This window comes from Drosophila virilis, chromosome X, assembly GCF_030788295.1.
Source record: "Drosophila virilis strain 15010-1051.87 chromosome X, Dvir_AGI_RSII-ME, whole genome shotgun sequence".
Lineage (NCBI taxonomy): Eukaryota > Metazoa > Arthropoda > Insecta > Diptera > Drosophilidae > Drosophila > Drosophila virilis.
In genome coordinates this window covers 7,263,014-7,290,580 of record NC_091543.1, presented here as the reverse complement: position 1 = coordinate 7,290,580, position 27,567 = coordinate 7,263,014, and the positions used below count along the sequence as shown (strand labels likewise).

Genomic DNA, 27,567 nt, shown 5'->3' with positions numbered 1-27,567 from the left:
AAATTATACGCGAACTCTAGAAAGTAGGCTCAACTTAAGGAAATCGAATTCGATATTCGAACTAATATTTGTATAGCATGCTTTTGGGCTCGGCTTAAATGAAGTATAAGTAGAAGATCAAAATATACGAACTGCATTAAGGCGTAAAAGCTTAATATGTTTTTTAAATTAAGTCAAGCTTTATAGTACTTATGTGTTGTATTTTACCAAAAACTAATTTAACTTTTTTTAATTTTTTTATTTGCAGGTAAGCTTCAAAGTTAAGCTAAGCTATTGGATCGGCAGCAAAGGTATAAACTTGCAACAAAATCAATCGTAAAGTAGACTAAGGCTTAAGGTTTGTGTGCTCGCTGATCGCAGATTGCGGTTTGTGCGCTCGCTAAATATGGGCAGGTTTTAAAAGCACTGTGAAATAATATTTCCATGGCTTGTTGTTTATTTAGTTTTATTTCTTTTATTTACTCATGTATTCGTTTTATATAACAGCTATTTAAATTCAAACACTGATTACTTCGTATCCAACTTAAGTGCTAATTGAGGTACTCCAAGTGTACGCGGCGAAGTATAAAAAAAATGGTTCATATTTAGTATCAGACACTCGCACAAAAAAAAAAAATAGTATATATATATATATATATATATATATATGTAGGTAAAGTATATATCTATATCCATGTATAAAACAAACAAACGTATTAGCATAAATGACTCGATATTTACAAGAAGCGCTTATTTGACTAAGGACAACGCACAGAAATAGGAGCAGCAAAGCGAACTAAAGCTTAATAAATTAAACGTGCGATGTGCGCACATGCGACGAGAATTAACTAACTAAAACCTATTCCCGGTTAAAGAGCCACGTTCAATGACACGAGCTTAAAGTAAAGCTCTAGCTTGAGATTAATCTCGTGCAAGCAACAGCACGCATAATGAGCCTGGGGAAATCATTTTATGTGGGGCAGAGTTTTTAGAAGCTTTGCTTGGGATTTTACTTAAGTTAAGATGACTAAAATTAAGCTTCGAAATGGTAACCTAATTGTCGATTGAATAATTGCTCATTATAGTTCTCTAGCAAAATTTACGAAAGCTTTTATGTAGCTTTTTGCGTTACTTGATCAACATTAAGTTCAAGCACATGAAAGTTTCAGACTAAGATTATAAGCAATATTTAACATGAAGGCACGTTGAGATTTAGAAACTGTTTAAGAAATTGAAAGAAAGCTCTTAGTGAGCCTTTAAAAAGGATAAACGAGCTTTGGCAAATGGTTAAGAAAGCACATTAAAGCTTAATTGACTTCTGACAATTGAGCTCAGTTAAAGCCCAAAGCTTTACAAACTGTTCACGATGCGCTTTCGATTGTCTCTCAATTCACAAAATTATTCTCAAGCTCAAAAAGCTACTTTAAGCAACTGTCACTGATTGATCAGCATATGCCTCCGGGCCGGCTCACAACTTCATCCCACATCCCACCCGCCGCTCGCATTCGCGCCCGCTACGCGCTTGGCAATGGCCATTGTCGCACCCTTTCCGCTATCGTCTCATTGGTGGCGGTCAGCGAACGCTTGGTGCGCCATTGCTGATCGGTCGGCTTCGTGGTGGGCGTCAGCCACAGCTGCTTGATGAGATCGGCGCCCTTCTCGGCGATCATGACAACCGGTGCGTGTATATTGCCATTTGTAATTGCCGGCATGATGCTCGCATCGATTACACGCAATCCGGGCACACCGTAAACCCTCAGCTGTGGATCCACCACGGCCCAGGGATCGCTGGGCGGACCCATTTTGGCCGTGCCGCTCATATGATAGATGGTCATCGTGTACTGCCTGATGAAGCAGTTCCAATACTCGTCGGTGAACAGGGTCAGGTGCTTGCAGTTGGGCAGCGGCTTGCTCCAGAAGCGTGCGCCGAAACGCTTCATCGCCTGGGTCTCGCCGACGGCAATCGCCGCCTTGACGCCCTCGCGCAGCACATTCACATCGTCCGGATGGGTGAGGTAGTTGTGGTAGAGCAGGGGATAGCGCAGGGGATTCTTCGATGCCAGCTTAATATAGCCGCGACTCTTGGGCCGCAGCATCATGGGGAATATACCAAAAACGTCGCGATTGTTCACCTCGCCAAAGACCTCCTGATAGAATTCATCGGTCAGACCGTGGGCGGTCTTCACCTGGGAGCCGCCATCAGACATTACCGAGGCGGAGGTCATCATGAAGTTCATATCTGGCCAATCGTCGCTGGCATTTGCATATTTGGTATTGATAAAGGCGACCGCCTCCAGGCCAATGCTGGATGTAAGCGGCCCATCCTCGGTGATGGCATATCGCAGCGCCGTGTTGATGTTCACCATGCGCTTCATCACAATCGAGATGGGATAGTCGATTAGGAAGGCAATGCCGCCCACCGCTATGTGATCCTGTAGATTCTGGCCGACGCCGGGCAAGTGCTGCACCAGCGGTATGCCCACGCGGGCCAGCTCCTCGCCATGGCCAATGCCCGAGAGCATCATCAGATGCGGACTGCCAATGGCGCCAGCGGCCAACACCACCTCCCGCGTAGCGTAGACATTCTGCAGCTGGCCATCCCGGATGAACTGCACCCCGGTGGCGCGTTTCGTTTGCGGATCTGTTAGCACCTTGGTCACGTGCGAGAAGAGCGCCACATGCAGATTGGAGCGCAAACGGGCTGGTCGCAGAAAGGATTTTGCCGTAGAGCTGCGCGAACCGCGACGCATATTAAACTGGTAAAAGCCAAAGCCCGTCTGTTGGGCTCCGTTCACATCGACGATATCGTAGCCCATCTCCTCGCCGGCCTGCAGAAAGGCCGGCCCAATGGGCGTGTTGTAGGGCGAATCCTGCACTGTCCAGAGGCCACCTGCAATGAATGTGTTTTTGTATTGGAGTATTTCAAAGTAGATGAAAGCCCAAAGGGTTATATAGAGGGAGTGCGGAAAAGGTGCTTGAAAGCATGAGAAGAAATTAGCTGTCTTTAGTTCCCTTTGAAAGTGTGTTAGGCAAAAAGCTTTGAAAGCTTACTTAAAGTTTACTTAAATCTAAAGCCACTTGTAGGTCAGATTATATGCATTTAAGTGTGCTTTATAGACAGCTAAGAAGCTTTTCTTTCAAAATATTGGAATAGCACCCGAAAGCTTTAAGTAGTTACACATACACTTAAAGCTTTAAAAAGGCTTTAAAAACGCTTTTATGTAGTCGGGCAATGTTAGTTAATTGTACGAGAACCTACCTGTGCCATGGTAGCGCTTGTTGCGCGCCAGGTACGGATTGCGCTGATCCTCTGACTTGCGGAAGTAGGGCAGTATTTCCTCGAACGACCAGCCGGGATTCCCAAATGCAGCCCACTGATCAAAGTCCCGCCGATTGCCCCGTATGTAGAGCATCGTATTCAAAACGGAGCTGCCGCCAATCACCTTGCCACGTGTCCAGCAGCAGCGTTTGTCCTTCATGGCCTGGCAGGCCGTCGGCTGAGGCTGTGTGCTACAGAGAGAGATAGACAGAGATAGAGAGAGGGAGAGAGAAATGGAGATGATAGAGAAAACGTAAACAATTAGCAAATGTGTTGGCAGGGCTTTCATCATTAATCAACAGGTAAACATCGCACGACAATAAAATCGCATTAGCTAACCTATTCAAGGGCCACGCCCACCCACACGCCCTTCCCCGGCGGCGACAGCCACTTTGTACGCGCCATTGACCGTCCGCGGCAGTAATACAAACAAAACAGAAGCTGGCAACAAAACGTAGACGGGGCAACAATTGTTGGCCAGTGGGCAACTTTATTACAGCATCAACAACAACAAACAAAAACAAACAACTAACAACAACAATTGCCTTCAGTGTTGTTCATTAGGAAAAAGCTTTGTGCAATTGAAACTCAGACCACAAATTGTACATGATCTGCGGCATTATTTGGCATTTAACTCGTTTGCCTTGGAGCAAGAGCGTACGTTTTAGGATTAAAATACCAGAGTACTCAAAGTACTCATTATCAGTAGCAATGAGTATTAATGAATAGTTGCGAGTGTTTTCCTGCCTTGGGCTTGCCTTCGGGCTCCAAATATTGTTGACTTTGTTGCCAATAATCAAGACAACCCAATTTCCCAACTATGTGGGTTACTTTGAGCCAATTAACTAGTGCAGATTAAATAAACATTTTGTTATACTGCACTAAGGCACAGAGTTGACAATTAAAATATATGTTTTCATGTACCGTACATAGAGGATAAACTTCTCACAATTTATTTACGATAAGTCTACACATTTTCATAATATCGTTAAATTTTTACCCAAGACTGCATTTCCCACAAATAGTATGGAGAGGCGAGTTTAGAGTATCTGCTAGTCGGGCTCTTCTGCTGCCAAGTTTTGTTTGCTTCGCTGGCTTTCTTTCATCATGCGTAAGGCCTGAGGGTCTACTACAGTTTAGTCAGGAATTTCCTGCCGCTCCCACGGCCAGCTTTCGTCGCTTGGCTACAAATTGTGTACAAAACGCCTACAACTTTTGGTCTAATTAGCCGCCCACCTGCCGTGCACACTCTTCCGCTCGCTCGCTGCGCTAATTAGTTTCGTCCATTGTCCCGTTTCGCGTTTGTTAAACATACAGGAAACTGCAGCCGGCAGGCGACACGAACTGCAAATTGAATGACAGCAATTGAATATAACAACAATCAACAATGAGCTCAGCAAGTGCAGCACAACTGCAGCTAACTTAATTCATGACAACACAATTAAGCATGCCCCAGAGACGCGCACTCGACTAGCAAACACCCTGTTAGATCTATTGCTAAAGTCGAATGAATACAGCTATGTTATACTAGGCATGAATTAGGGAATTTTTGTTGAAAGTGGAGTTCTGATAATAATATAAGCAGGTATTTTTCAAAGTCTTGTGCACAGCTGCCCGATTAGCTCTGTAATACGAAGCTACATTGTGCATTTTTTTTTATATTAATACCTAATTTAGTTTACTGCATAACTTGAAAGCTCGGAGAGCTAATCTAAATATAATAAGTATACGAGATATCAGTTATCTAATTTACTATGCCTAGCTCTGATAGGAGCTGAGTTCAGCTGGTACATTCGATAGGGAAATAAATTGGGAATATAGAGAAAATATCTTAGGGGTATTAAACAGTTAAGTAAGATCTAATTGAAAGAAATATTTCTCTATATATAGCCTTGATCATAGCAGGGTCTTTATTACATAATTTGGCAGCGGGATGAGCTAATCGGAATCTCGAATAAAATTCATTCATAATAAGCATACGAGAACTTAGATACAAAAATGGTCATGCCTAGCTTTTATGGTAACGGAGCTCAGCTAGCTTATTCGATAGTTCGATTCGGGAAATAAATCAAGAATATATAGAAACTTGTTATTCGTTAATCGATTATTTGTTATACGTTTCCATTGAATGGCTGAGCCACAGCTAATTAGAAATTCCTTAGAAATTCAGCATCCGAGTTCACAAAGAAAAATGGTCGGTTGACGGTGCGAACCAACAGCCTTCACCCCTTCGAGCCTCATGCAACTGGCTTTCCACATTGATGAGTTCAGGTTTGGCTTTAAAACTCGGCTTGTCATATGCTCGCAAAATTTGATACAAGAAATTAAATCTTTAATAAACAATTGCCCGTTGCGCAGCATACTTTTTAATCAAAGCACAGCTCGATTTGCAGTTGGGGCATTTAATTTACAAAAGGGCTTTGGATCAAGAGCTTATTTTACCTTCTTGACACGGTCATACAACACATGATGCCCACCCGACTGCTACAAATATATACAGGGTATTTGATAATTAACAATAAAGAAAAAAGGAAACGAAATGTCAGTTGCGGAAAACTTGGTCAAGTCAAGACAAAGATGGATGCAGATGGAAGACGGCAGACTTCAGATTGCGGTTAGTAAATTGAAGATTAAAGAGTCAGAGTTTCGGATATGAAAGTGTTTAAATGTCATGTTGTTGTTGTTGCTGCTAGTTTATTGATTCATGTCCATTTGCTGCTGATTATCTATGTTTGTTGATTGTGCATTGGCTTTGATTGTTTGCGCTTCTTCACGCCTGCCCGAGCTGGTGACTTGATTAATATGCTGGCATTTGTTTTGGCCCTCTTCTTTTGGGCGCCACTTGCCACCTGCCAACTGCCAACTGCCAGCTGGCATCGATTTTCGTACCACTGTGCCGCATTGTTGGGCGTAGTTTGGCCATTCGGCTATGCGCCTTGACTCAATAAATCATTCGAGTTATTCGAGTCGACTTGGCCCGGAGTCTGTCATTAAATATTGAACTTTCCCTCTGCTCTTCGCAGTCAACGTTTCATTTTACATGTGACGCAATTTTCGTGTGCGTATTTTTATTAGCCATTTAACAGTTGGCGCACATAAATGTTACCAATTATTGTTAGCTCAGTTTTGCGTGCCCTCTCTGGGAGGGCAATTATTTTGCACATTAGTTATTTATGGACGCTCGCCCCGCTTCTTTTATGCTCTGCCATTTCAAAGCGTTTCAAATGCCAACTAAATGGATTCACCGCCTGAGCCTGCTAATGTCAACCATATATAAATATATATATATATATATATATATATAAATAAATATGGTCATCTTTATAATCATATATATAAATTGGCATGGCGCTTGCATATTAACACATAAATTAAGTAACGAACTAAGCTCAAAGCCTGCTAGCAGTTGACAACTCTTCAACTATCTGGAATAATACATATGTTGTTTCATACAGATATATATATGAAACTCAGATCGAGAAAGTACGTAGAACCCTTTGTAGGCATTCGCCTGAAATGAGAATATCTCGAAAAGCAGAATATATTGCCATACGGATCTGACTAGATTAAGCCCGGCTATTGATGCTGATCAACAGTATATGTGCAATACTAGCTCGGAGCAGCCAACTTCTGCGTTGATAACCCTGCTCTGTTAACAGCCAGAAGATCGATTATCTATATGGTATGTCTCTTATGTATTTTCAAAGCCCTAAAGCGATGTCAGTTTTTCTTTTTTGTTTCGTTTAAAATTGTGTCTAACAGCTGCATTTGTTTGGGGTTTTAACGCTGGAGTTTGACACCAAGTGGAATTTAAACAGCATTTTATTTTATAGTTATGTTAACGTCACGCTGTTAGCGTCACATTAACATTTGAAGCCTTAACTAAACGCAGACAGATTTGCATGATGGGCTCGTTGTTTATTTGTTAAACTAATTTCAGCGACATTTTGTGCTTCGATTATTGCAAATTTAATTGTTAATTCAATTGACAGCCGGAACAAACTGGCCAGTAAAAAGCCAGACACTTATGCATTTGTTATATATCTATATAATGTATATAGATGTCGCGTACTGCAGTCAAGGTCGCCATTTGTGTCACGCTGGCAATTGCAAACATTTGCTTTGACATGTTTTGCTATTTGCCTGATTTGGTTGTTAGTGCGCGCAAGTTCGTGTCCTAAGTCTTTTGATTTGGACTGGCCCCAAAAATAAAAAAAATTGGCCAAAAAAAAAAGGGAAAATTGTGAAATTTTTTTTAGCGCACAAAAATTGTTGATGACGCTTTAGACATATCAGTGACAGGTGTGTGTGTGTGTGTGTGTGTGTCGGCTAGTATACCTTTTACTGGCCAATCTCTTGAGCGTCTCTGCTGAGCGTTTTTTTCACTTTAAAGCTACCCACTGAAGCCTGTCGCGCTCACGTACCAGCTGAGACGCTGTTGTTGTTGTTTTCATTGTTGTTGGTTGCTGCTTGTTTGCGTTTCATGTATTTTTGATTGGCAATTGTGCTCATTGCAATCGGCCAGCCAGCCAGCCAGGCAGACAGGCCGCGCAGGCAGCTCGCTTCAACTTTCAGCGCTGCTGCTGCAGTTGTTTCTCTTGTTGCTGTTGTTGCTGTTGCCTCTCCGATCTGGTCTGGTGTTTCATTTCATTTTATACCATTTCCAGCCTGTAACCGATTAACCCACTTTTATCTGCTCCGATCCGGTTTTGGCCATTTGGCATTCGTCACATTTAGATTGAGAAATTGCTGTAGGATATGCCGGTTCGGGCCAGTTCCTCCACAAACAGGCACACACACACAAACACCTGGCCGCCCCTACAGCATTTTATCTCATGCTTTTTGCAAACAAACATTTCTAATTGATGTGCAACATCCGAACGCATTCGCTTTGGGTGTTCGCTGTCAGCCCAGGCGAATACTCACTTTTGGGCGCTAACTATCGGTGATGACATTTATGACTGCACGCTCCTAACGATGCCGATTTGTTGGGTTCGTTCAGGCATTACATAAGAAACATAAGAAACAACAACAACAACAATAACAGCAACATATCTGCAGCAGGAGATGACAAGCCTGATCTCTAGAGTCAGGTATGTGTGAACCTAATGGGCGTGTTCCTAATCTACGTGTGTTTGAGTGTATCTGTGTGTGTTGCCCAAGAACTCATTATCACAATAAATGTTAGGCTTCGCTGTTATAACTAACATTATTCATTTAACAGCATTTTAATTGCCCACACAAAAGTCAAATGTTGCAAAGAGCGCTGTAAAAATCAAAATTTGTGGATTTTAAGACATAGGTAATCCCCGGCAATTAACCCACTAAGGCCTAGTTAACCCCTTATGCTGCGCCTGTTAACAGCTCATCAACTCTGTGTAAAAGCGCGTCACAACTGTTGCATAGCTTGATTCTTATTTGCTCTACCTACTGCTAAAGTTAACTACAGCAAATTTAACATGTTAAGCATCATTTTGTTGTCAATTGAAGGCAGTGTTGCCACCTGTCAGTGTTTTGCATGTATGGCAACTAATGTCTTGTTTGAGTAAGACACAGGTCTGTTTTGTATATTATGAATTTTATTTGACCGCTTCCTTGACAAGCTGCTGCCAACCTTTTTGACGTGATATTGCCACATATTTGTATATGCATACAATTAAAAACGCGTTAGGCGGATAGTGTTGCCACCTGGTTATTTATGTCACAAAAAAAAAACACAATTTAGCTTTGAGATGATCTAAATGAAGCCTGCGTATAATAGAAGAACAAGCACTGTAAATGGCGTTGCCATGTGGCAAAATACGCGCGAGTAGGATAAAACAAAATTAAAGAAAATCTACTGGCAACTCAGTGCAGAAGCGTTGCCCCATTTCACATTTCTTTTTTTTAGATTACAAAATGTAATTGTAATTGTAATTGTAACTGCGCGCCAAAGCGTTGCCACATGGCATGTGATTTGAAACAAAAAGAGGCTGAGTGCGAAAAAAAAATGCACGAATTCTTGAAAAGTGTTCAATACATATTTCCAAATATTTGTGTATCATTTTTCGAAATACATTTGCCACATGCAAATCATTGAAGTGCAACAAAAACGATGTGGCAAGCAGTGTATTTCAGTTTCGGCTAAGAGCTAACACACAACTCAAATCTGGCCGATTGCGGCACAAACATTAAATACCAAAATATGTAAACGATGCTGGACCAGGGATTAGGTTGCCGCCCGTGGGGACAGGGCTCTAACCTTAGCCATCGCACACCAGCTAAAGCCAGCTAAACTGGCAACATGCAATCGCCGTTGCCGCTGCGGGTTGCAGCTTGTTGTGGTTGTTGTTGTTGTTGTTGCCGTTGTTATTGTTGTTGATTGGCCGCCACCGCCTGCCCCTGCCACGCGAAAGTGATGCAATGGCGCGGAAAACAGGCGCTGATTGCCACACACTCCATTCAATGTAGGTGCAGGTGTATGTGTGTACCTGTGTGTGTGTGTCTCTCTCTCTCTCTCTCTCGATTTCGTATGCATATAGCCGGGAGGCGGCAGGCAACAAACCTGGCAAATGCCCCGCACTGTTGCATTCAATTACAAACAAATGCAGGCGCCGCAAAGCGAAGCGAACCCAAATGAAATGAAAAATGGAAATGCTTTGCGCTGTTCCAATTGGAAATTGTGTGTGCGTGTATGTGTGTGTGTGTGTCTAATAGCTTTTGGCCGCACGCTAATGCCAATGGAATTCTGACTAGCCAAAAAAAAAAACGCATATATATATATATAGAGAGAGAGAGAGAGGGAGAGAAAAAACGAACTAGCTCGAATAAAAGTGAAATTTTTGTGGTCGCTATAGGGCAGGGTCCAAGCCGGGCCCTACCGAAACAGTTAAATAGATTACGGTATTGAAAAGCGTTCGAACACAAAATAAACGCCAGCTCATGAATAATAAGCAGACAGGTGGCTAGCAACAGGTGATCAGGTTCAAGAGCTAGAAAAGTTGAGATAAAAAACAAACTGTTCCTAACGGTAGCGCGTTCTAATTTCAGGAGAGTTTTCATTGCAGAGACAGAGAGAGAGGGAGAGAGAGAGAGAGAGAGGGAGAGAGTGAGGCACATTTATTTGATTTAATTGCAAACTCGATTTATTCGTGTGGGGAATCTTCATTCTAAAAACCGCAAGCAATTCAAGCTGCAAGTCACGTAGGCAGCGCGAGCAAAAGCTCAAGAGTTTTGGCTACCAAATGAAACAAATTTTAACAGCTATCAGCAGCAGGCCGACCTTTAAATACTCTTTAAGACAATTGTCTTGAGGTTTTGCATTTATGCTAGGGGTGGGAATGTCACTTGTTGTAGCTGAGTCTTTCGAAGATATCTTCACAAAGCATCTATCTGACAGGATGATCTATATCTATATAGTATGAAGGCTACAAAAGTTTCTTCCATTGAGCTATATTATAAAGTAATAACATGTGGATAAGATATTGCTTATATGCATGGCAAAACTCTTATATGCTAAGTTCAATCAAGTTATCTTGGATAGCAAAAACATGTCTTATAATAAAAAACTTCAGCTTTAGCCAATTCTTCCTATGCCAGGCTATATGATAAAGTGTTATGATGCGGCCAATTCGAATATATGCGCTACGTGCCACAGAAAGAGGAGAGCTATTAAAGGTTTCCTTCCGTCCCTTATTCTTTTTTTAATATATATTAAATCTTTGTCTACTACTAAGGGTAAGGATTAGCAACTTACTTAGCAACTTAACTTTAGTAATATTTGTCAATAGGAGCTCTTTGAAATTGTTCAGCATTTTAAGTAAGCGTGCCTAAACACAGGCTTTCTCGATTTGAGTTACAAAGACACGTCTACATACCTAATTTGCCAATTACAACTATCAGAGTCTTCGAGATAATAAAGACGGGCAGAAATATCTAATTTTAATCTTTACCTTTTAGATACATGCTTTATGTTGTTGAAGATACTTTCTGTCTGTTGTTCGATTATGCTCCTTTTGTGAATAGAAAATATGACAGGCGGCTTTTTGTTACACAATGTGCTCACTGTAGAGTGCATTCTCTTTTTGCTTTATCTATCTATTTGCCTTTTTTCTGTTCATTATAAATGCATTATTCAATGCAAAAATCTGCATTGTCCAATGCGGCTTTGGCAGCAAATTAAAACAGTCTATAGGCAAAGTGTTTCCCCATAAAATCCATTTGCCATTTGTGTGTGAAAAGAGATCGCAAATAGCCAAACACTTTGACAGATTGCTGCTAACTGAAAGTGTTGCCAAGCGTTGAGGCTGTGGTCGGGCCTGAAGGTGTGTAGCCAGGTAAATGAATAGCACTATCAAACCAAATATTTCGATTTGCCAGCCAGGCTCTGGGCCCTGAGAGCCAGACTAAACAAACTTTGGCTTTTCAAATTTGGGCTAAGCCGACCAGCAAAGTCTGTAGCTGAATGTGTTGCCAAAGGTAAACATGATTTGGAAACAATTTAGCTGATATTTGGCTTTGAGTAATGAAAATGTAATCAACTTTGTTTAACTGAAATATTAATCAATCGTGCATATTCTAGCTATCCCTGCTTTAATGTTGATATTAAGATAGATAATATTATTATGATTGTTGATTACGTTTATTCAATTCAATTTAAATGATAAAAAGTAAACCCCGTTTCGGATAAACTTCTTTGTTCGATCTTTAGAGAAATTTAGTTTATATACCAAACCGCAAGGCTCTAAATTTAACAAGAGTGCTGCAGTCGGGAGTGCCCAACTAGAAGATACCCTGAGCCGTCTTCTACCAACGCCAAATGCAGCTCGCAGCAGGGACCTAGCTATAAAATGAAAAAGGCTTGATCTGTGTATACTTTTATGATATCCTTTTTACCCACTTTGAAAGGGTGTAGGGTATAAAAATATTACTTTCCAATTCTAGGGGAAAAACTGAACTATTTATCATTTGTTCATACTATATGTTGACCTCCATGCCAATCCGCGAGTTTTGTTTAAAAATAGATTAATAGATTTGATTTTATCGATATAGGATTAACGCGTTCTACTTATGGCTTTATGCAATATATTTGTTGAACTGCAAATATGTAGCTATTGTACCATCCGAGATAGATGCGTTTGCACATATCAAGAATATATGTATATATGGGCGCAGATATGCTTCCTTCCGCCTGGGACATAGATTTGTATAAAACGACTTTGGGTTAGGGGCATAAAAATCTCTTGGTTCGGCTGGTTTTGTTGCCAGCTAGTTTTGTTTGATAAAGAATAGATTGGGATTCCCGCTGCGAACCGGTTTGCAGCCTTGGTTTGGTTAGCCAGAAATAAACGTTGTCTTACTCGGACACGCATCCAATGAGAAAAAGGTCTAAATCAATGAACGATGCGCAGCTCTTGGCCATTCAGGCATTTCACAGTCAACAGCCAAGCGACAAGCGACAAGCGACAAGAGCCGAGAGATTGGCCTAAATGGATTTGAATATGGAAATGGCTATGGAAATAGCGAGTCATCAATGTGACGCATCAGCAGACAGACTCAGACTCAGGCACAGACCCAGACCGAGTCTCAGACTCAGACTCGAACACGGCAGCAGCTCGTTGCGGCCCAGTCGCCGGGGCGTGTTTTGTTTGACTTGACCGAAAGGTGGCAAACCGAATGACAATTGTGTACTTGGGGCTAGTTGTTGTCGGCATTTATATTGTTGTCATTATAGCTATTTGGCTGCTCGACTGTCCGACTGTCCCTCAGAGCAAAGTGGGTCACTGTGAAGGTTCTCTGCGGCTTACCGATATTTCCAGTCCATTTTGCTTTTGTGCAAATAGAGCGAGAGCAGCGGCACATCCGATATTTCCGTCTCCTGTCCGCCGGCCTCCAGCAGCAGCACCTTCCAGTGCGGCACCTCCGACAGACGTGAGGCCAGCACCGTGCCCGCTGAGCCACCGCCAATGATAATGAAATCATAGGCCAGCTCCACCTGCGGCACATTAAACGGCCGATTCTCGGGATCAAACAGATCGTAATTGTAGTAGGCTATCGCGGCGATTAGAAATGGTAAAATTGTTAATTTGCCGACGCCGACAACGGCGGTTGTTAGTTTAATGGCGCTGGCTATGCCCAGGCCCAGTTTCGAGGCGCCTACGGCTGCCACGCCCGCTGCGGCAGCCGCCTTCGAGGCGGCGCTTGCCTTGAAGAGCAGCCCGCCCACCGAAACGGCGGCGGCGCCCAGGGCAGGCACAACAACCATATTGACAGCTAAAAATATCACACTCTCCCTCGGACTCTCCTGCACGCTCTCTCTCTCTCTCTCTCTCTCTCTCTCTCACTCTCTCAATTCTTGAGCTCCGCTTTGAATGCTATCCTTAAACGCTGCTCACTGCTCGCTGCTCGCTGCTCGCGTCGCTCCTTTGCCTGGTGTCTTGCACTCAGCACATCTTTTATTCAATTTCTTCTTTCTTTTAGTCAAGAATTTGCCTTGCACGCTTTCATTCACAATCACAAATCACGCGTCACGTTCACCAATCAACAATTGTTGTTATTGTGCACTTTCATTTGGACAGCGAAAATACAACAACAACAAAAAAATATTGTTTCTTTGCTTTATTTTTTTGAAAAATAAATAAACAAAAGTGCGAGTCGCGTTGCATTCCTCGTCGCGTTCGAGGCGTATCGAAGAAAAAAAATTGTTTCTTTTTCCCGAAACAAAAAAAAAAAAAAATTTTCTAAAAAAAAAGGCAACCGACTTGTTTGGCAGCCGCTGCGTTTCTGAGCCACAAACGCAACTCGTGTGCGACGTTTTGTCTGCTTCGCATTTCTTGTTGCAAGCCCGTTTAAGCGGCCGCCGCAGCTGAAGCTCAGGCCGAGGCGGTTGCGCATGCGCTCGCCCTGCGCAGCTCGTCAGCTGAGGAGCTCTGTCTGTGAGTTGTCGCTCTGCAGCTGAGCTGGAGCGGAGCGCGTGACACGAGCCAAGCACGTATTGGCTGGAATTTGTGGAATTTTCGACAGCTAACTTGAAAAATAAATGACAAGCATCAAAGGAGATCAAGAAGAACATATTATATTATTTATCTACAAAAATATTTGACTGTATTTATTGCATTTGCCTCTCTGACGCTTACAAACTCTTCATTGTTTCTCTCTCTCTCATTCTCTTTCATTCCCTTTCTGTCTCGCTCTCTCTTCATCCTTACACTTGTTGGCGTGTTCGTTCCTGTTTTCCTTTCTAAGTTCATTTTTCTGCTGTTTTATGATCAAATACATATGAAAGCAGTTTTTCTCGCAGCCCTTTAACAGCATTTGATACTTAAATTCTGTCTATATATTATTTTATTTGCTTATCAACTACTTAAACTAAATATATCCCAATAAATTATAACTAAGCATATTCGAAGTACTTCTTTTAACTTTGCGATAAGATATATTTATAAGATGACAAAAGCTTTTCTTCAAGAAAGGTATAGCTAAAATAGACTGTGGTCGCTGGCAAATTGGAAATACCTGAAAATAGAATGGCATGAAATGCAGAAACCTGCCAAAATTTATATCAATTTAACTATATTATGTTTAGTTGTTTTCTGATATCAAACAATTTTCAATTATAAACTTTTTAAGCTCCATTTAACTATGACACAGATACTAACAAATCTGAATAACAGTTGCTGTACATTTGTAACCAATAATAATTTCTGCTTATAGAATAAATATTTTATCCTAATAATGGATTATTCGCAATCAAAATCTGTATAAATTGTAGTGTTGTAAAGCCATTTAACACGCGCTCCTCTCTAATCTATAAACACACTAACACACAGATAGAGCGCAACGGGAGAGCGGAGCAGAGCAGCGCGTTCCAGCTAGTTGGCTCCTTTTCGGCTGCTGCTGCTGCTGCTGCGGGAGCTGTTGCGAAACGGTTGAGTATACGTACATGTACTTGTGCTCGATATCATGGCGAGCGCATAACCGTTTGCGAACCGTTTGGCAACCGATTGGCGCTCCTGTGGCAGCGCTCTCCGGCAGCTCAATTCGCCTGCCGATGGGCATTTTTATTTTTGTGGTTTTCTTTTTGACTCTTTCGCATTTTACTTTACTTCACTCGCTTCTCTTTTTATTTCACTTAACCAAACGACCTTCATGCTCACTTAACAGTCATGTGCACTTAGCGAACGATTGCCGGCTAGTGTGTGCGAGTGTGTGGGGTGTGTGGGGTGTGTGGGGTGTGTGTGTGTGCGCTCACGTAAGCCAGCGGAGATAAGGAACTGAATTAATGTCGTCATCTCTTCAGGCAGCGGATGCAAAATTGTATCAGAAGAATTGTTAAAAATTGTCTTAAACAAAAAACCTGTTCGAAATGTAAGTCGTAATTGCCAAAATGATTGGAAAAACCTGCAGGAAAACAATAATTTTGTTGTGTGCCAATCAATTGGATTCAATGGAACGAATGATTTGAATGATGTTTAATCATATTTAATGATATGTATTTTCTTTACATGTTCATGTTTCAAGTATCTCTAATACTCGTTCACTAACAGAGCGTATTGCTGTTAAAGTGACGAGTTCGCTGTTAAAGCGCATATAACAGAACAACAATTACACACAGTTTACTTAATTATTATATTGATATGGTTGTGACTATATTGCGAGAAGTATCATTATTTTTATTCTATCATAAGCGGTTATATGTAGAGCGGTTAAATCAGGATAACAGAGCCAATTGCTAGCTGTGTCTGTTAAAGTGACGCTGTTAGAGCTGCAAAAAATACTCGACAGTAAATGCGTGCAATGCATAAACTTGGCTGGTGTATTGAATTTATGTTTTAATTGGGAAGCACGTTAAAATATTCAAAAAAAGGGCATGCAGAATAAAGCTGAAGCCGATAAGTTAACGAAGTCAGCTAACTGAACAAAAAGTATAAGGGCTTGAATCAAATATTATTAATATACAATTTTAATGTGTTTATTACTTTTTATAATAATACACTAAAAGATATCAAAGAATTGTTGATTGCATTAAGAATTTCACAAAAGTTTCATAACATAACAAGCAGTTCTTGTGCGTCTGTAGAACAACTGTTAAGCTCGCATTGTTACTGTTAGCATAACAGCGCATCTCACAGCTGTTAAGCATAACAGGCGCATGTTATTAACACTCGCTGGCATTTGAAGCGTGGGATTCTCAATTAGAATCTCATTCAGTTGACTTCAAGCTCGATTCGGTTCTTCAGCCGAAATGAATAATAGAAAATGTAGCGCAACATACACTTAAAAAACGGTACTCTCCCACCTGTCTTGAATGTCATCGAATTCCATTACGCAAACGAATTAAACGAGAGGGGGTCGCAGCGGGGGGCACTCCGGCAAGTAGGCTCCTCCGTGTTTGCCCTCAAAGAGCCGCCGCCGCCGCCGCCGCCTTAAGAAGAAGAAGAGACGAGGCAAAATGTAATGACCGCAAATTAACAGAGCGGCAATAAAAAGCGCGAAGCGACGCCAGGTCGATATGCGATGGGATTGTTTTTCTAGCTGTTGATATGGCTAATGTCAGAAGGTCAGACAACGATCGGGTTTGGGTTTTGTTTATGTTATTTTTGGGCATTTTCTTTGCTCTGCGTGACTTTTCCATGCGAAAATGTGTCAGTTCCGCTGGGGACAAACCAAACGCTTTGCCCGAGCGCCGTTAAGCAAAAAAAAATAAAATAAAAAGAAACGTGAAGCGTCACTAACCAAATAAAGTTGACCAGCTTGTAGAGCTTGGCCATGTGCTGAGAGGGCCCTTCAATGGGATGTGAAGTCGTTTATTGCCATCCAAGAATGGTCAAGGGCTGAGAAGTGGGGCATTTATGACTCGATGTCATTGAGGAATGTGCAGCGCATGAGGCACTTATGGTCGGGGGCAATCTCTGGAGTTGTGCAACAAGCTCTCGTGCTGCGCCCATAAAGGCAATTGTATTGCACTGAGCCTTACGAAATTTGGTATGCGTTAATTGTGAACTCTTTTCTAACTATGTTTCAAATTTCACAAGACTTCGGCTATAAATAATCGGGTTATTAACATTTGAAACTTATTGCGAGGCCTTCAATCTATCTTATGCCTTATTGGCCCAACAGATGGCGCTGCTCGACATGGCTTTATATCTGCCATTTTCACACCTACCCCTTAGATATTTGGTACACCTCGAATATAAACCGTTCTCTTACTATCTGGTGAGTCTTTCAAGTCTTTCAATTAGGATAAAACCTCTCTACTTCATTTGGTCGAATGCAATGGTAACAGATGCCGCCGTCTTAGCAATTATTTAGCTTAACACTTAACATTTTCATAACGAGATGATAAATAGTTGGGAAATAGTTGGGTTGCTAAGTGACCCACTATAAACCACTTCCGCTACAATTACGGACGGCACATAATAAAGCGCACACAAGTTTCCGGTACTCGTACGGCTCGTTTTCTATCTATTTAGCTCTTTGTCACTTTCCCAATCAACACCGAAATTTACTTAAAAGCAATTAAAAGTGAAATGCAAAAACACTCGCAAGACGCAAAATGATTATGGTATGTGAATTGAAGAAGAGGCAGCAGTAGTTGTAGGCAATCCGGTTGACATAACGTGCGCCGCGATAAATATATATATAAATGAATATACTTATATATATGTTCATATTAACTTAAAAAATTAAAATTTTAAATATTTTTGTTTTCCAACTAAAATACTGTCATATGTATTTCGATTGACCCGAAAGCCACAAGCAATTTGGTTGTAAGTTGAATGTTTACATTAATTTAAGCCGGGCAGAGCCGGGTAATTACTGCAATACATATTTCTATTAGCTCGCATGAGGCAATTGAATGAATGAATCGAATATGAACTTTATTAAATGACAAGCAATTTGCTGGAGCGAACATAAAGCGGCAAGTGCGACATGCATTTGTATCTGAAACTCTGCAAATGTATCTATGCATTTGTAACTGTCAATATATGTGTATATAGATATATATAATATACAAGTGCGCACAGCTGAGACCAACCACAAAGCCAAACGGAGCGTGGCATATTGCACGAGCACTACGTGACCTATTCCCAAAACTTACAAGCGAACCACAGCAACCGCAACACTCGGATGTTACTTCCCAGTTACAGATACAGATACAGATACAGATACGTATGTGTAGTACTCGCATGTGGGTTACCGCACACGCACTCGCACTCGCACGGTGGTTGTGGCAACAGGTAGCTCTTGGCTGACATCTCTCATCTAATCTGTTGCCTAAATGCCCGCAAATGAATTTGTGCCCGTCATCGTTGCCCCGCTCACTCGTAATTCATTGTCAAATCTGCGTAACGCATCTCTCATGGATCTCATTGCGTACTAACCGACTCGATTTCGTATTACCAACCCGGCCAACAGCGTATGTCCGTTATGTGTGCGACAATTGCCAAACTCTATCCTCTTGCCTAGCCCATAGAGCGTTTACCTAGTTCAGTCCATATGCCAACGATAACGCTCCTGTTATTACCGAGAGTTACTTGGGGGAATACTCTTAAGAGATTTACTTGAGATATAGACTGTTGACTGCAACTTCATACTCATTTTTAGTCTCTTGTTGCCAGATTGATTTACTTCTGCCAATTTCAGCGCTGCCAGATTGTTGGCTAACATACTTTTGCAAAGTTCTTTGTTGCCAGCTTGTAAACTTACATATGTCTTATACAAATGAATTACATTTCGAATTATTCTTAATCATAGCACACCATTTTTCTTTATTAGCAGAGCTAGTCTTGTTAAATGTTACGGTAGCTCGATTAAAATTGAATCTTTATTGAGATTGAATCTCAAGCCAACTACCCTGCAAAGTAGCTGAAACAAAATAAAATAGCTGCTAGTTCCGAATTGAAGCCCCCTCGCTGCGTGGGGGCACTTGTGCGATACATCAATTAATTGCCATCGGTACGCCGCCAAATGCGTTGTGAGGCGCCCAAGTGGTATTCGCGGCATAACAATGAGCCAAAATTTGAAGCTATTAATTGTTGGGCCAAAAGTGAAAGCTATCCATCAATTGGCAAAAGCCATGCACCCGACCCCGACCCAGACCCATTCAACAAAAGAGCATTACATAAGCTCATGTTTTTTCATTTATTTTAATTATTTATAACAAATATATAAATTTGATGCTGGAAGACGAACTACTCTCGAACTACTGGGGGCAGTCGAATCCACAGGCGTGAGTAGCTTTGTGCTGCAGCTGCTGCGATGTGAACTGAAAATTTGCGACGACGTCAGGAGATAAATTATTATAAATATTTATAATTCGCGTCAACTGAAAGAGATGAAAATGATTTTAGGAGATAGAGTGGGCGAATGCAACAAAAAGAGAGGATTAAGATAAATAATGTGCTGAAGCTTCCACTCTTGAGAATCGCATAGAAAGGCAAAAAGGAGAGAATGCACTCACCTGTGCGCATCAGTTGCCGAGTCTGTGCCCCCAACCAACGATTAAGAAAATGTTTATAAATTTTTAAAAATTTTATTCAATTTGAAATATTTCTGAAATTAGATACGCTGGAATTATTTTAGTTAAAATTATTTAAATAATTAAGCACTTACTTCGCTTGTATTGTCCCCAATATCAACAAGTATCCCCATTGCGTTCGATTTTTAAGGGGGGTAGGGGCTGGGGGATGTCTGATCTTGTGATTCTTGGGGGAGGGGTGGGTGATTTTGGGGGTTTGTTTCTAGTGTGTGTGTGGTGTTGTATGTTGTCTGTGTTGTGTGCGTATTTCCTGGCTTCCTAATTCTTTATATAATTGTTTCTGTCTGTTGTCGTTCTCTCGTTCGATTATGTATTTATGTACAAGTTGCAGAGAGTCTGTTGCTATTGTTGTAACCAATGAAGAACAACGTGATATGTTATATATATATAAATATATATATAAAATATGTAACGGATATATATATTAACCGAGAGCAAACACAAGGGATTTTCTCCTCGGACCTTGCTCTCCTGCTTTGTCAATTGGAATTGTATATATATATATATATACACACGAAGATATATATTGATCGGAATGTCATCTATCGCAACAATTCGATTTAAGCATTTGTTTAAAGTCCTGTGTTTTTGCATTCTAATTGGAAATGAAGCACACACAAGTTGGGGCTCGGACCATGCTCCAATTTCTTGTGTATGAAACGAAATTTGAACTGTAGGATTTTGCTTTTAGCCATAAATAGAATTAAAATAATATTACTTACAGTTAATCCAATACTTTTGGGTCAGCGTTGTACAAAAACTATTAAATATATTTATATCGGCAGCCTCCTGGCCTCTAATCTGTGTCAACATTAAATATATAAAGATAATAATCATGCAGAAGAGCAATTTTAGCCTAAGCTCCAACTTGGTTTCATATTTTTATGTGTGTGTGTGTTGCAGAGTAACTTGAATGACGTCTTCTTTTCCAAATCTGATTTGAACCAGCGGAGCAAACACAAGGAACCCGTCGTCCTCGGACCTTGCTCCACAACTAATCAATGTTGCCATTACTTATGGGCATTCTTGCAAATGCTCAATGATGCCAATGCCAATAAGGCCCATCTTCAAATGGGCGAACTGCGAATTAATTAATGTTGATTTACAAAGTTGAATAAGCAACAATTTATACACTTTTGCTAAATTAGATTTGCAAGGACAGCCGAGTCTCTGTTTTGTTCCTATCACGTTCTTGTTAACCCTTTAAATCTGCTTTCCCCCTTCTGAATTTGAGGTCTATTTTATAAATTTTTTATGTTGGACTACATTTTAATGGGCAGAATGAATCATGCGGTTAAGGGAAGGAAGCATATGTTTTTAGGCAAACTTTGGCAGGCATTCAAATCTAAGGACAATAAAGTGGATGCCTCATAGGTATCATTTACACCCTGAAGGAGAAGCAATCTCTAACCCCATAAACCATACGCAGAATCTAGTAAATATTATATTAGTTATTCCTATTGTCATATTGATTAATCTCTATTTGAGCACATCTCTATGATTATAAAAGCACATTAAGAATATTTAAATATTTGGATATTGCATATTTGCATATCCCATAATGGAGCAAAAGGGAAGGATCATAGTTTCGCCTTTTCTACACCTAGCTTGCACTTACCTTGGCGTTGTTAAAGGTAAATCCCATTTGAATTTTCAATAAAGAAATTTTTCCAGCAATGTTAAAACTTGCAAGGCCAGCAAAAAATCTCTTTAACCGTGTCTTTGTGTTTGTGTTTATGTTTTATCACGTGTTCTTGGTAACCAAATAAAACAACAAAAAGAAAAAACAAACTACATGTCCAAAACTTTCAACTCTGATACTTTTCTCCTTCTACCGACACTTTTATATATAACCAAATCTGATCGAAGGTCCCGCAATTGTTTCCAAATCGACGTCCATTTTTACATTTCAAATTTTGAAGCACAACGAATTTTGTTCAATTTTAGATGTTTGCACTACAAAACTCAGAAGGTGAATGAGCTCCTCACAATGCTGTGCCAGACTCCTGAGTCGGGCACTGACAATTTCTGTGTCGTCGCCTGCTTTAATACACACGCAAACTGGGTCAATATGCAAGCAGAGTGCTTACCCATTACGTGGCCTACTGTTTTGACAGTCACTATGCGAAGAGTTTTGAGAGCCACTGCGCTGCGTGAAGAGCTCAATTCGTGCCTCCAGTCTCCTTAGGTTGGGTTGTAAGGTCTTACAAAGAGCGCTCGTCGTGGTTTTGGGGTCACAGTAGAAATGCGCTCTTGTACAATTAGTTGTTAAGCTTTGAGAGCAACTGTGCTTTGAGCATGCATCATCTTTTAGAAGCCACTGCGCTCTTTCCATACTGAAGCGCAGCTTTCAACCACCAAAGTTTTACAGCCACTGCAAATATGTAAACAAAAAGCCAAAGCGCGCCTTCGTGTCATTCTAAACGCGCTCAATGTGCCCTGCGAGCCAATGTGAGAAGCACTGTGCACTATCTTAAGAAAACTTTGAGAGCCACTGCGCCAAGCTATGCAATTGCTCTAAGAGTTTGCCTTTAGCGCAGCTTCAAACCACAAATGCTAAGCTTTTAGTGTGAACTGAGCAAATACAACTGCAAATGTTTTTGAAGCTTGCTCAATTTATTATCTAACTACAAATTATTAAAAAAAAAAAAAAAAGAAAAAGATAGATCGTATAAATGATTAAAGTGTGTGCTGCAGCTACCTCAATCGAACTGAACTCGGAGGCTGATTCAGAGGCAGACGGCACATTAAAGCTCCGTGTGCTGGCTGGCCCCACCCAGATAATCCTCCTTGATCATGTCGGCACCCTTCTCACCGATCATAATGATGGCCGCATTTGTATTCGCGCCAACAATGTCGGGCATGATGCTGCCGTCGATCACACGCAGTCCGCTGGCGCCATGGACTCGAAGTCGGGCATCGACAACGGACGTGGGATCGGTGGCGGGTCCCATGCGGGCCGTGCCCACCGGATGGTAGACGGTGGTGGTCATGTGGCGTATATAGCAGCGCCAATAGTCGTCGGACTGATAGGTCAGACCATTGCAGGCCTCCAGATCGACCTGGTGCAGCTCCGCCTCACGCTCGCCAAAGGCACGCGTCTCGGGCAGACGCTTGTAGATGTTCAGGGCGCGTATATAGGTATCCACATCGCGTTCATCGGTCATATAGCCCGGATCGATGAGTGGTGCGTCGAGATAGTCGGCGCTCTGCAGTTCCAGGCGGCCGGCTGAGAAGGGTTTCAAGTGCAGCAGATATGTGATATACGTGTTGGACTTCTCGTTGGCCGACAGAATGCTCTTGGCGACGCGCTCATTGAACCCTGTAGCGGCCACATAGCCACGCAGCTCCGGACTCTGCATTAGGCTGAAGAAATTCGTTGTCTGTATGTCCGGATTGGGACCATGCAGCGAGGTGGTATTGATAAAGCCCGTCAGGGCAGTCGCCTCATGATGCAACAGCTTGCTGTAGCGACCCATCAGCAGATTGTACATGGCATCCACCAGCTCCTCTTCGGTGGGCTTACGCGCCGTAGACTTATCGATCTGGAAGATAACTGGCAGGCTGGCATGATCCTTCAGATTGTGACCGACGGGCAGATCCAGTTTGACGGGCACGCCAACGCTTCTCAGATGCTCAGCGGGTCCAATGCCTGCCGAAAATAGGGGGAGCATTATTATTATGAGGGATATAAGCACGGATTTTAGAGGGAGAAAGCGCGAGGGCGGAGTCTTGAGAGGGATCCTGCAGAAACTTTTGACCCGACTAGCCTTGCTGTTATTATTAACCTCTTTTCGTCATGAGCTAAAATTTCCACTTTGTTTAGGCTTGGACCTTACCGCGTGAAACCTAGTTAGACGATGCTGGACACGGAATTCATTAAACCATATTCCAGAACTGGAAACCTTATGACCTTCACAGTTAAGGATAGTTTTTTAGTTGGGTCTAACACAGAATAACACATTGGAATAGATAGCTAGGACTAGTTTAAGCTCCTAACGTCTAAGGAAGACCAATCCTTTTTCAAGGAGGTTTGCAAGCATTCAAATTGGAGTATTGGAGTGTGTCCAACTGAGCAAGCTCTACGAATGTAGAAATGTATCTCCGAGTCGGATGGTCTTCGTTGGAATAAAGCGCATGTAGAAGCTATTATTGTTTTCTTTGGGCTTTAGAAAACCTACAACTATCGGATAAGCTTATCATGGCCATAAAAGCCTCTAACTATTCATTCATTACATTTCTATTATTATTTTTGGACTATCTTATCGGGTTTATGCGATTCGGGCAAAGATTAAAGAGAGCAGCGATTAGTTTGGGATACGCAGTTTGACATTGAGAAACCTTGGAAAACCTTGGGCTACAATGTTTGGCTTGGGCTGCACCTACCTGAGAGCATGAGGATCTGTGGGCTGCCAATGGCGCCAGCCGAGAGGATTATCTCCTTGCTGGCCCGCACCGTGTACTCCTTGCCGCCGCGATGGACAAAGGTGACGCTCTCGGCCCTCTGTTGGTCGTCCAGATTCAGACGCTTGACATGGGCGTGTCGCACAATATGCAAATTGGGCGCATCCTTGGGCAGATGGGAGCGCGCGGTGGTGATGCGACGACCACCATCCTGGGTACCCAGTATATCCATCTGGCCGACAAACGAGCCCTCGGTAAAGTCCGGCGCACTGCCATAGCCCATCTCCAGCATGCCCGCCCGTATGGTTGAGCGGAACTCATTATCCGAGACATAGTTGTTCAATCCCATGGGTCCGCCGACGCCATGATCGCCGGGCTTGTAGTCCGCTCGGGTGGAGCGCAAATCCTCGGCCTTACGGAAATGCTTGAGCACCTCGTCATAGCCCCAGCCAGGATTGCCCCTCTGCTCCCAGTCATCGAAATCGGTGCGTGTGCCGCGCGCATAGATCATCGCGTTCATCCCATTGGTGCCGCCAAGCATCTTGCCGCGCGGCCAGTGACAGCTCTCGCCCAGCATGGCCATGCAGGCGCGTCCGTTTGGCTGCGTATGATACTGCCAATCCCATTTCGAGAACTGTGTGGCCATATGCCAGGCAACGAATTCCGTTTCGATCGGCGGATCACCGCCCGCCTCCAGCAGCAGGACACGCCAATTGGCCTGCTCCGCCAGCCGACCGGCGACCACAGAGCCCGCACTGCCCGCACCGATGACAACGAAATCGTATGGTTCCCCAAAACCGCCCGCCTGCTCCAGCCAATCGCCGCGATCCGCCGGCCACTGCTGCTGTCCGCTCAGATCGCAGAATTTGGTAATTAGCGTGTGCAGCAGCAGCGACATCAGCGTATTGGCCGGGCCCGCCGATCTGGCCGCGCACTCAGCGCTGAGAAACTCCATCTTCGTACAAAATATTTCCAACAAGAATACTCCGGCGTACTGCCCACTGGCGCTGTCCGTGCGCTACTGTTTGCCGGCCGTGGCCGGCAGCCGGCATTTGTACGCTCTCCGGCCACCGGCTGGCATTCGCATGCCGCACGCGTCGCCGTAAATCACCTGCGCCATTTGCATTGCAAATAGACCACAAATGCGTATATAATATATATAGTTATGTATTTATGTGTATGTCCATATACCACAGCGAGCTCTGCCGGACGCGCCTTTATCACTGCCACACAGAGATTAGATGTGACATTCGAGAGCGGGTGCAGCCAGAGCTAAGGCGAAGCCGCAGATACGACTGCAAAATACTAAACGACCACCGACTGGAGGTTGCCCCTGATAAGCGCCGGTGGGGTGGCCCATTCAATTATGGGCCTCAAATTGTTTTTTATGATCCCACTTCACCTGCCAGTCCATCCATCCATCTATCCATTCGTCCATAGCTGTCGTGCTGCCTCTTTATCTCTCTCTCTCTCTCTCTCTCGTGCTCTCTCGCTTTTGATAAGTCGCCAGCGTTGACTCCGATAAGCCAAAAAAAAAAAAAGAAGAAATCCACTTGCCGGGCATTTCGGTATCTTGATGCGCTACCTGTGCGCGCGAACGGCGGGCGGTGGTCGGCTTGTGCCACGCCCCTGGGCCAGGCCTAAACACAACCTCACCCACATTTGTGGGCTCGGTCACAGCGACGCGCTGGGCACACTGCCAAAACCGTGGATTAGGCCAGGCAGGGGTTGGGCTCACCCTCCCACTCCTTTTCTTTCTGCCTCTTACATTCTCTTTTCTCTCTTTCCTCTTCCTTTTCTTCCCAATCGCTCTCTGTTTCTCTTTTTATCAGTCTCTCTCTGTTTCTCTCTTAATCTATCTTTCACTTTCTTCCTGTCTTTTCCAGTTATTTCCCTCTCTCGATCCCTCCATTTTTCTCTTTCGGTCTCTCTATTTCGTTCTTCCTTTTCTTTTTTCTCTTTCTCTCTTTTCTCCCTCTCTGTCTTTCAAACATTTTCTCTATCCCTATTTATTTTCCTCTGGAAAAAGGACTTTCGTTATCTCCTGCTCTTTCTCTTGGTTTCTCCCTTTCTCCAATCTTTTCTTTTCTCTTATGTTACCCAATCGTCCCTCTTTCTCTTTAATTTTTCTCGTGTTCTCTCTCTTCTCTCTACTGCTAACCTATATCTAGTATAATATCGACCAGCTCAACAATCAGGGGGTATTTATTCGAATCTGTCTGACCACGAGATATCCTCTAATCAGTTTTAAGACATTGGCTCTTACCCACCCGCACCTACGCACAACAAGACTCCGCTCGCTTCGGGCTCCCAGCCCCACTTTGTGGAAAACTGGTTCCTCAATAATTTCTGGTTTTGTTGTCGCATCGATGTTGGCTTCTCAGAGCAGCGAGAATGTAGTCAAATGTGTGCCAAAAATCCAGCTAGAGCTCTAAAAATACTATTTACTCTTCTTTTTACTTTATTTTGTTTGCATTTTGCGGAGAGCAAGGTAAACCATTAAGAATTAAAATATTTGTTATCTGTTTACTATGTTGTTGCAAGACTACATAAACAGGGTATTAATTTTGGGATTGCCATACTAGCAGATACCCTGAACTTGACACCGAGCTGCCGTTACAAATATTCTAGCTCTCTTGTATGCGTACATCTTCTGCTGCCTTTTCTCCTTGGTTAACTTCGGTTCTTAAGGTCCGATCTTTATGAATAACTTATGAATTTAATATAACACATAAAAGGCTCTTCCTTTAGGAATGAGGGGCAAGATGGGTGAAGGTATGCCTAGCTCTTGTTCAGATCGTCAAGATCTTGATCAAGAATAAATATATATATCTGTCTATATATGTCTGTTACATAAAGCTGCCCAAGACTAATACGCCCGTTCTGCTCACTTTCAATCAAGTTTGGACTATAAAATTGTTGTGTTTAGCTCGTTTGATCGCCGAATTATGATAGAGCAAAATCTGGTTTGCTGATCGCCTTATTTATATACGTATAATATAAGAGAACCTACATTCTAAAATTGGCCTCTCCAGCTCTTGTTTTGGTGAACGAACGGACAAGACGAGGCAGGGCAGCAAATCCAAAAACAATATCAGTAATTCGGTTGTTGGGTTGGAACCCATTTCCTGATTCAATGCGGTTTTTTGTTGGGCAACTTGAGTAATTGTTCTCTTTGTTAATTTGTTTTGATATAGTTTCTGCACTTGCATTCAAATCCATTCAATTGCGAAGTCACAAAGCAAAACATAAAGCGTAATAATGCATTCGCATGGTTCAAAAGTTTGTGAATTCTGCCGCGAACTATTTTAATAATTCAATGACCAAACAGAATGACTAATAGAAT

At 42.5% G+C, this 27,567-nt stretch overlaps 3 protein-coding genes and 1 long non-coding RNA gene across 10 annotated transcripts in view; 1 reads left to right on the top strand and 3 right to left on the bottom strand.

Moving 5' to 3' along the window:
- Positions 1 to 27,567, top strand: part of Flo2 (flotillin-2) — a 121,312-nt gene that overhangs the window by 60,494 nt on the left and 33,251 nt on the right. The window lies entirely within an intron of this gene.
- On the bottom strand, positions 441 to 14,013 carry LOC6633758 (glucose dehydrogenase [FAD, quinone]). Its single transcript, XM_002056908.4, has 3 exons — positions 13,084 to 14,013; positions 3,239 to 3,489; positions 441 to 2,869 (listed from the first exon to the last, which is right to left on the bottom strand). Exons 1-3 carry the CDS (start codon positions 13,539 to 13,541, stop codon positions 1,494 to 1,496), a joined length of 2,085 nt encoding a protein of 694 aa, XP_002056944.1. The 5' UTR covers positions 13,542 to 14,013; the 3' UTR covers positions 441 to 1,493.
- LOC26530874 (uncharacterized) lies at positions 19,402 to 21,802 on the bottom strand. 2 transcript variants are annotated; one of them, XR_001449877.3, is made up of 5 exons: positions 21,436 to 21,802; positions 20,540 to 20,897; positions 19,892 to 20,464; positions 19,740 to 19,831; positions 19,402 to 19,604 (listed from the first exon to the last, which is right to left on the bottom strand). It is a non-coding gene; the product is annotated as an uncharacterized lncRNA (long non-coding RNA). The 2 variants fall into 2 exon arrangements; XR_001449878.3 differs by having other exon boundaries at positions 19,892 to 20,488; positions 21,436 to 21,801.
- Positions 22,413 to 25,250, bottom strand: LOC6633757 (glucose dehydrogenase [FAD, quinone]). The gene is made up of 2 exons (XM_002056907.4): positions 24,204 to 25,250; positions 22,413 to 23,469 (listed from the first exon to the last, which is right to left on the bottom strand). Exons 1-2 carry the CDS (start codon positions 25,174 to 25,176, stop codon positions 22,565 to 22,567), a joined length of 1,878 nt encoding a protein of 625 aa, XP_002056943.1. The 5' UTR covers positions 25,177 to 25,250; the 3' UTR covers positions 22,413 to 22,564.

Excerpts from the sequence above, each read along its gene's own strand:
- LOC6633758 (XM_002056908.4), bottom strand. The coding sequence starts at position 13,541 with ATGGTTGTTGTGCCTGCCCTGGGCGCCGCCGCCGTTTCGGTGGGCGGG. Across the intron at positions 3,490-13,083 it reads AAAATGGACTGGAAATATCG|CACACAGCCTCAGCCGACGG; the intron begins GTAAGCCGCAGA and ends CTCTCTCTGTAG. Across the intron at positions 2,870-3,238 it reads CAAGCGCTACCATGGCACAG|GTGGCCTCTGGACAGTGCAG; the intron begins GTAGGTTCTCGT and ends CATTCATTGCAG.
- LOC6633757 (XM_002056907.4), bottom strand. The coding sequence starts at position 25,176 with ATGGAGTTTCTCAGCGCTGAGTGCGCGGCCAGATCGGCGGGCCCGGCC. Across the intron at positions 23,470-24,203 it reads ACAGATCCTCATGCTCTCAG|GCATTGGACCCGCTGAGCAT; the intron begins GTAGGTGCAGCC and ends TATTTTCGGCAG.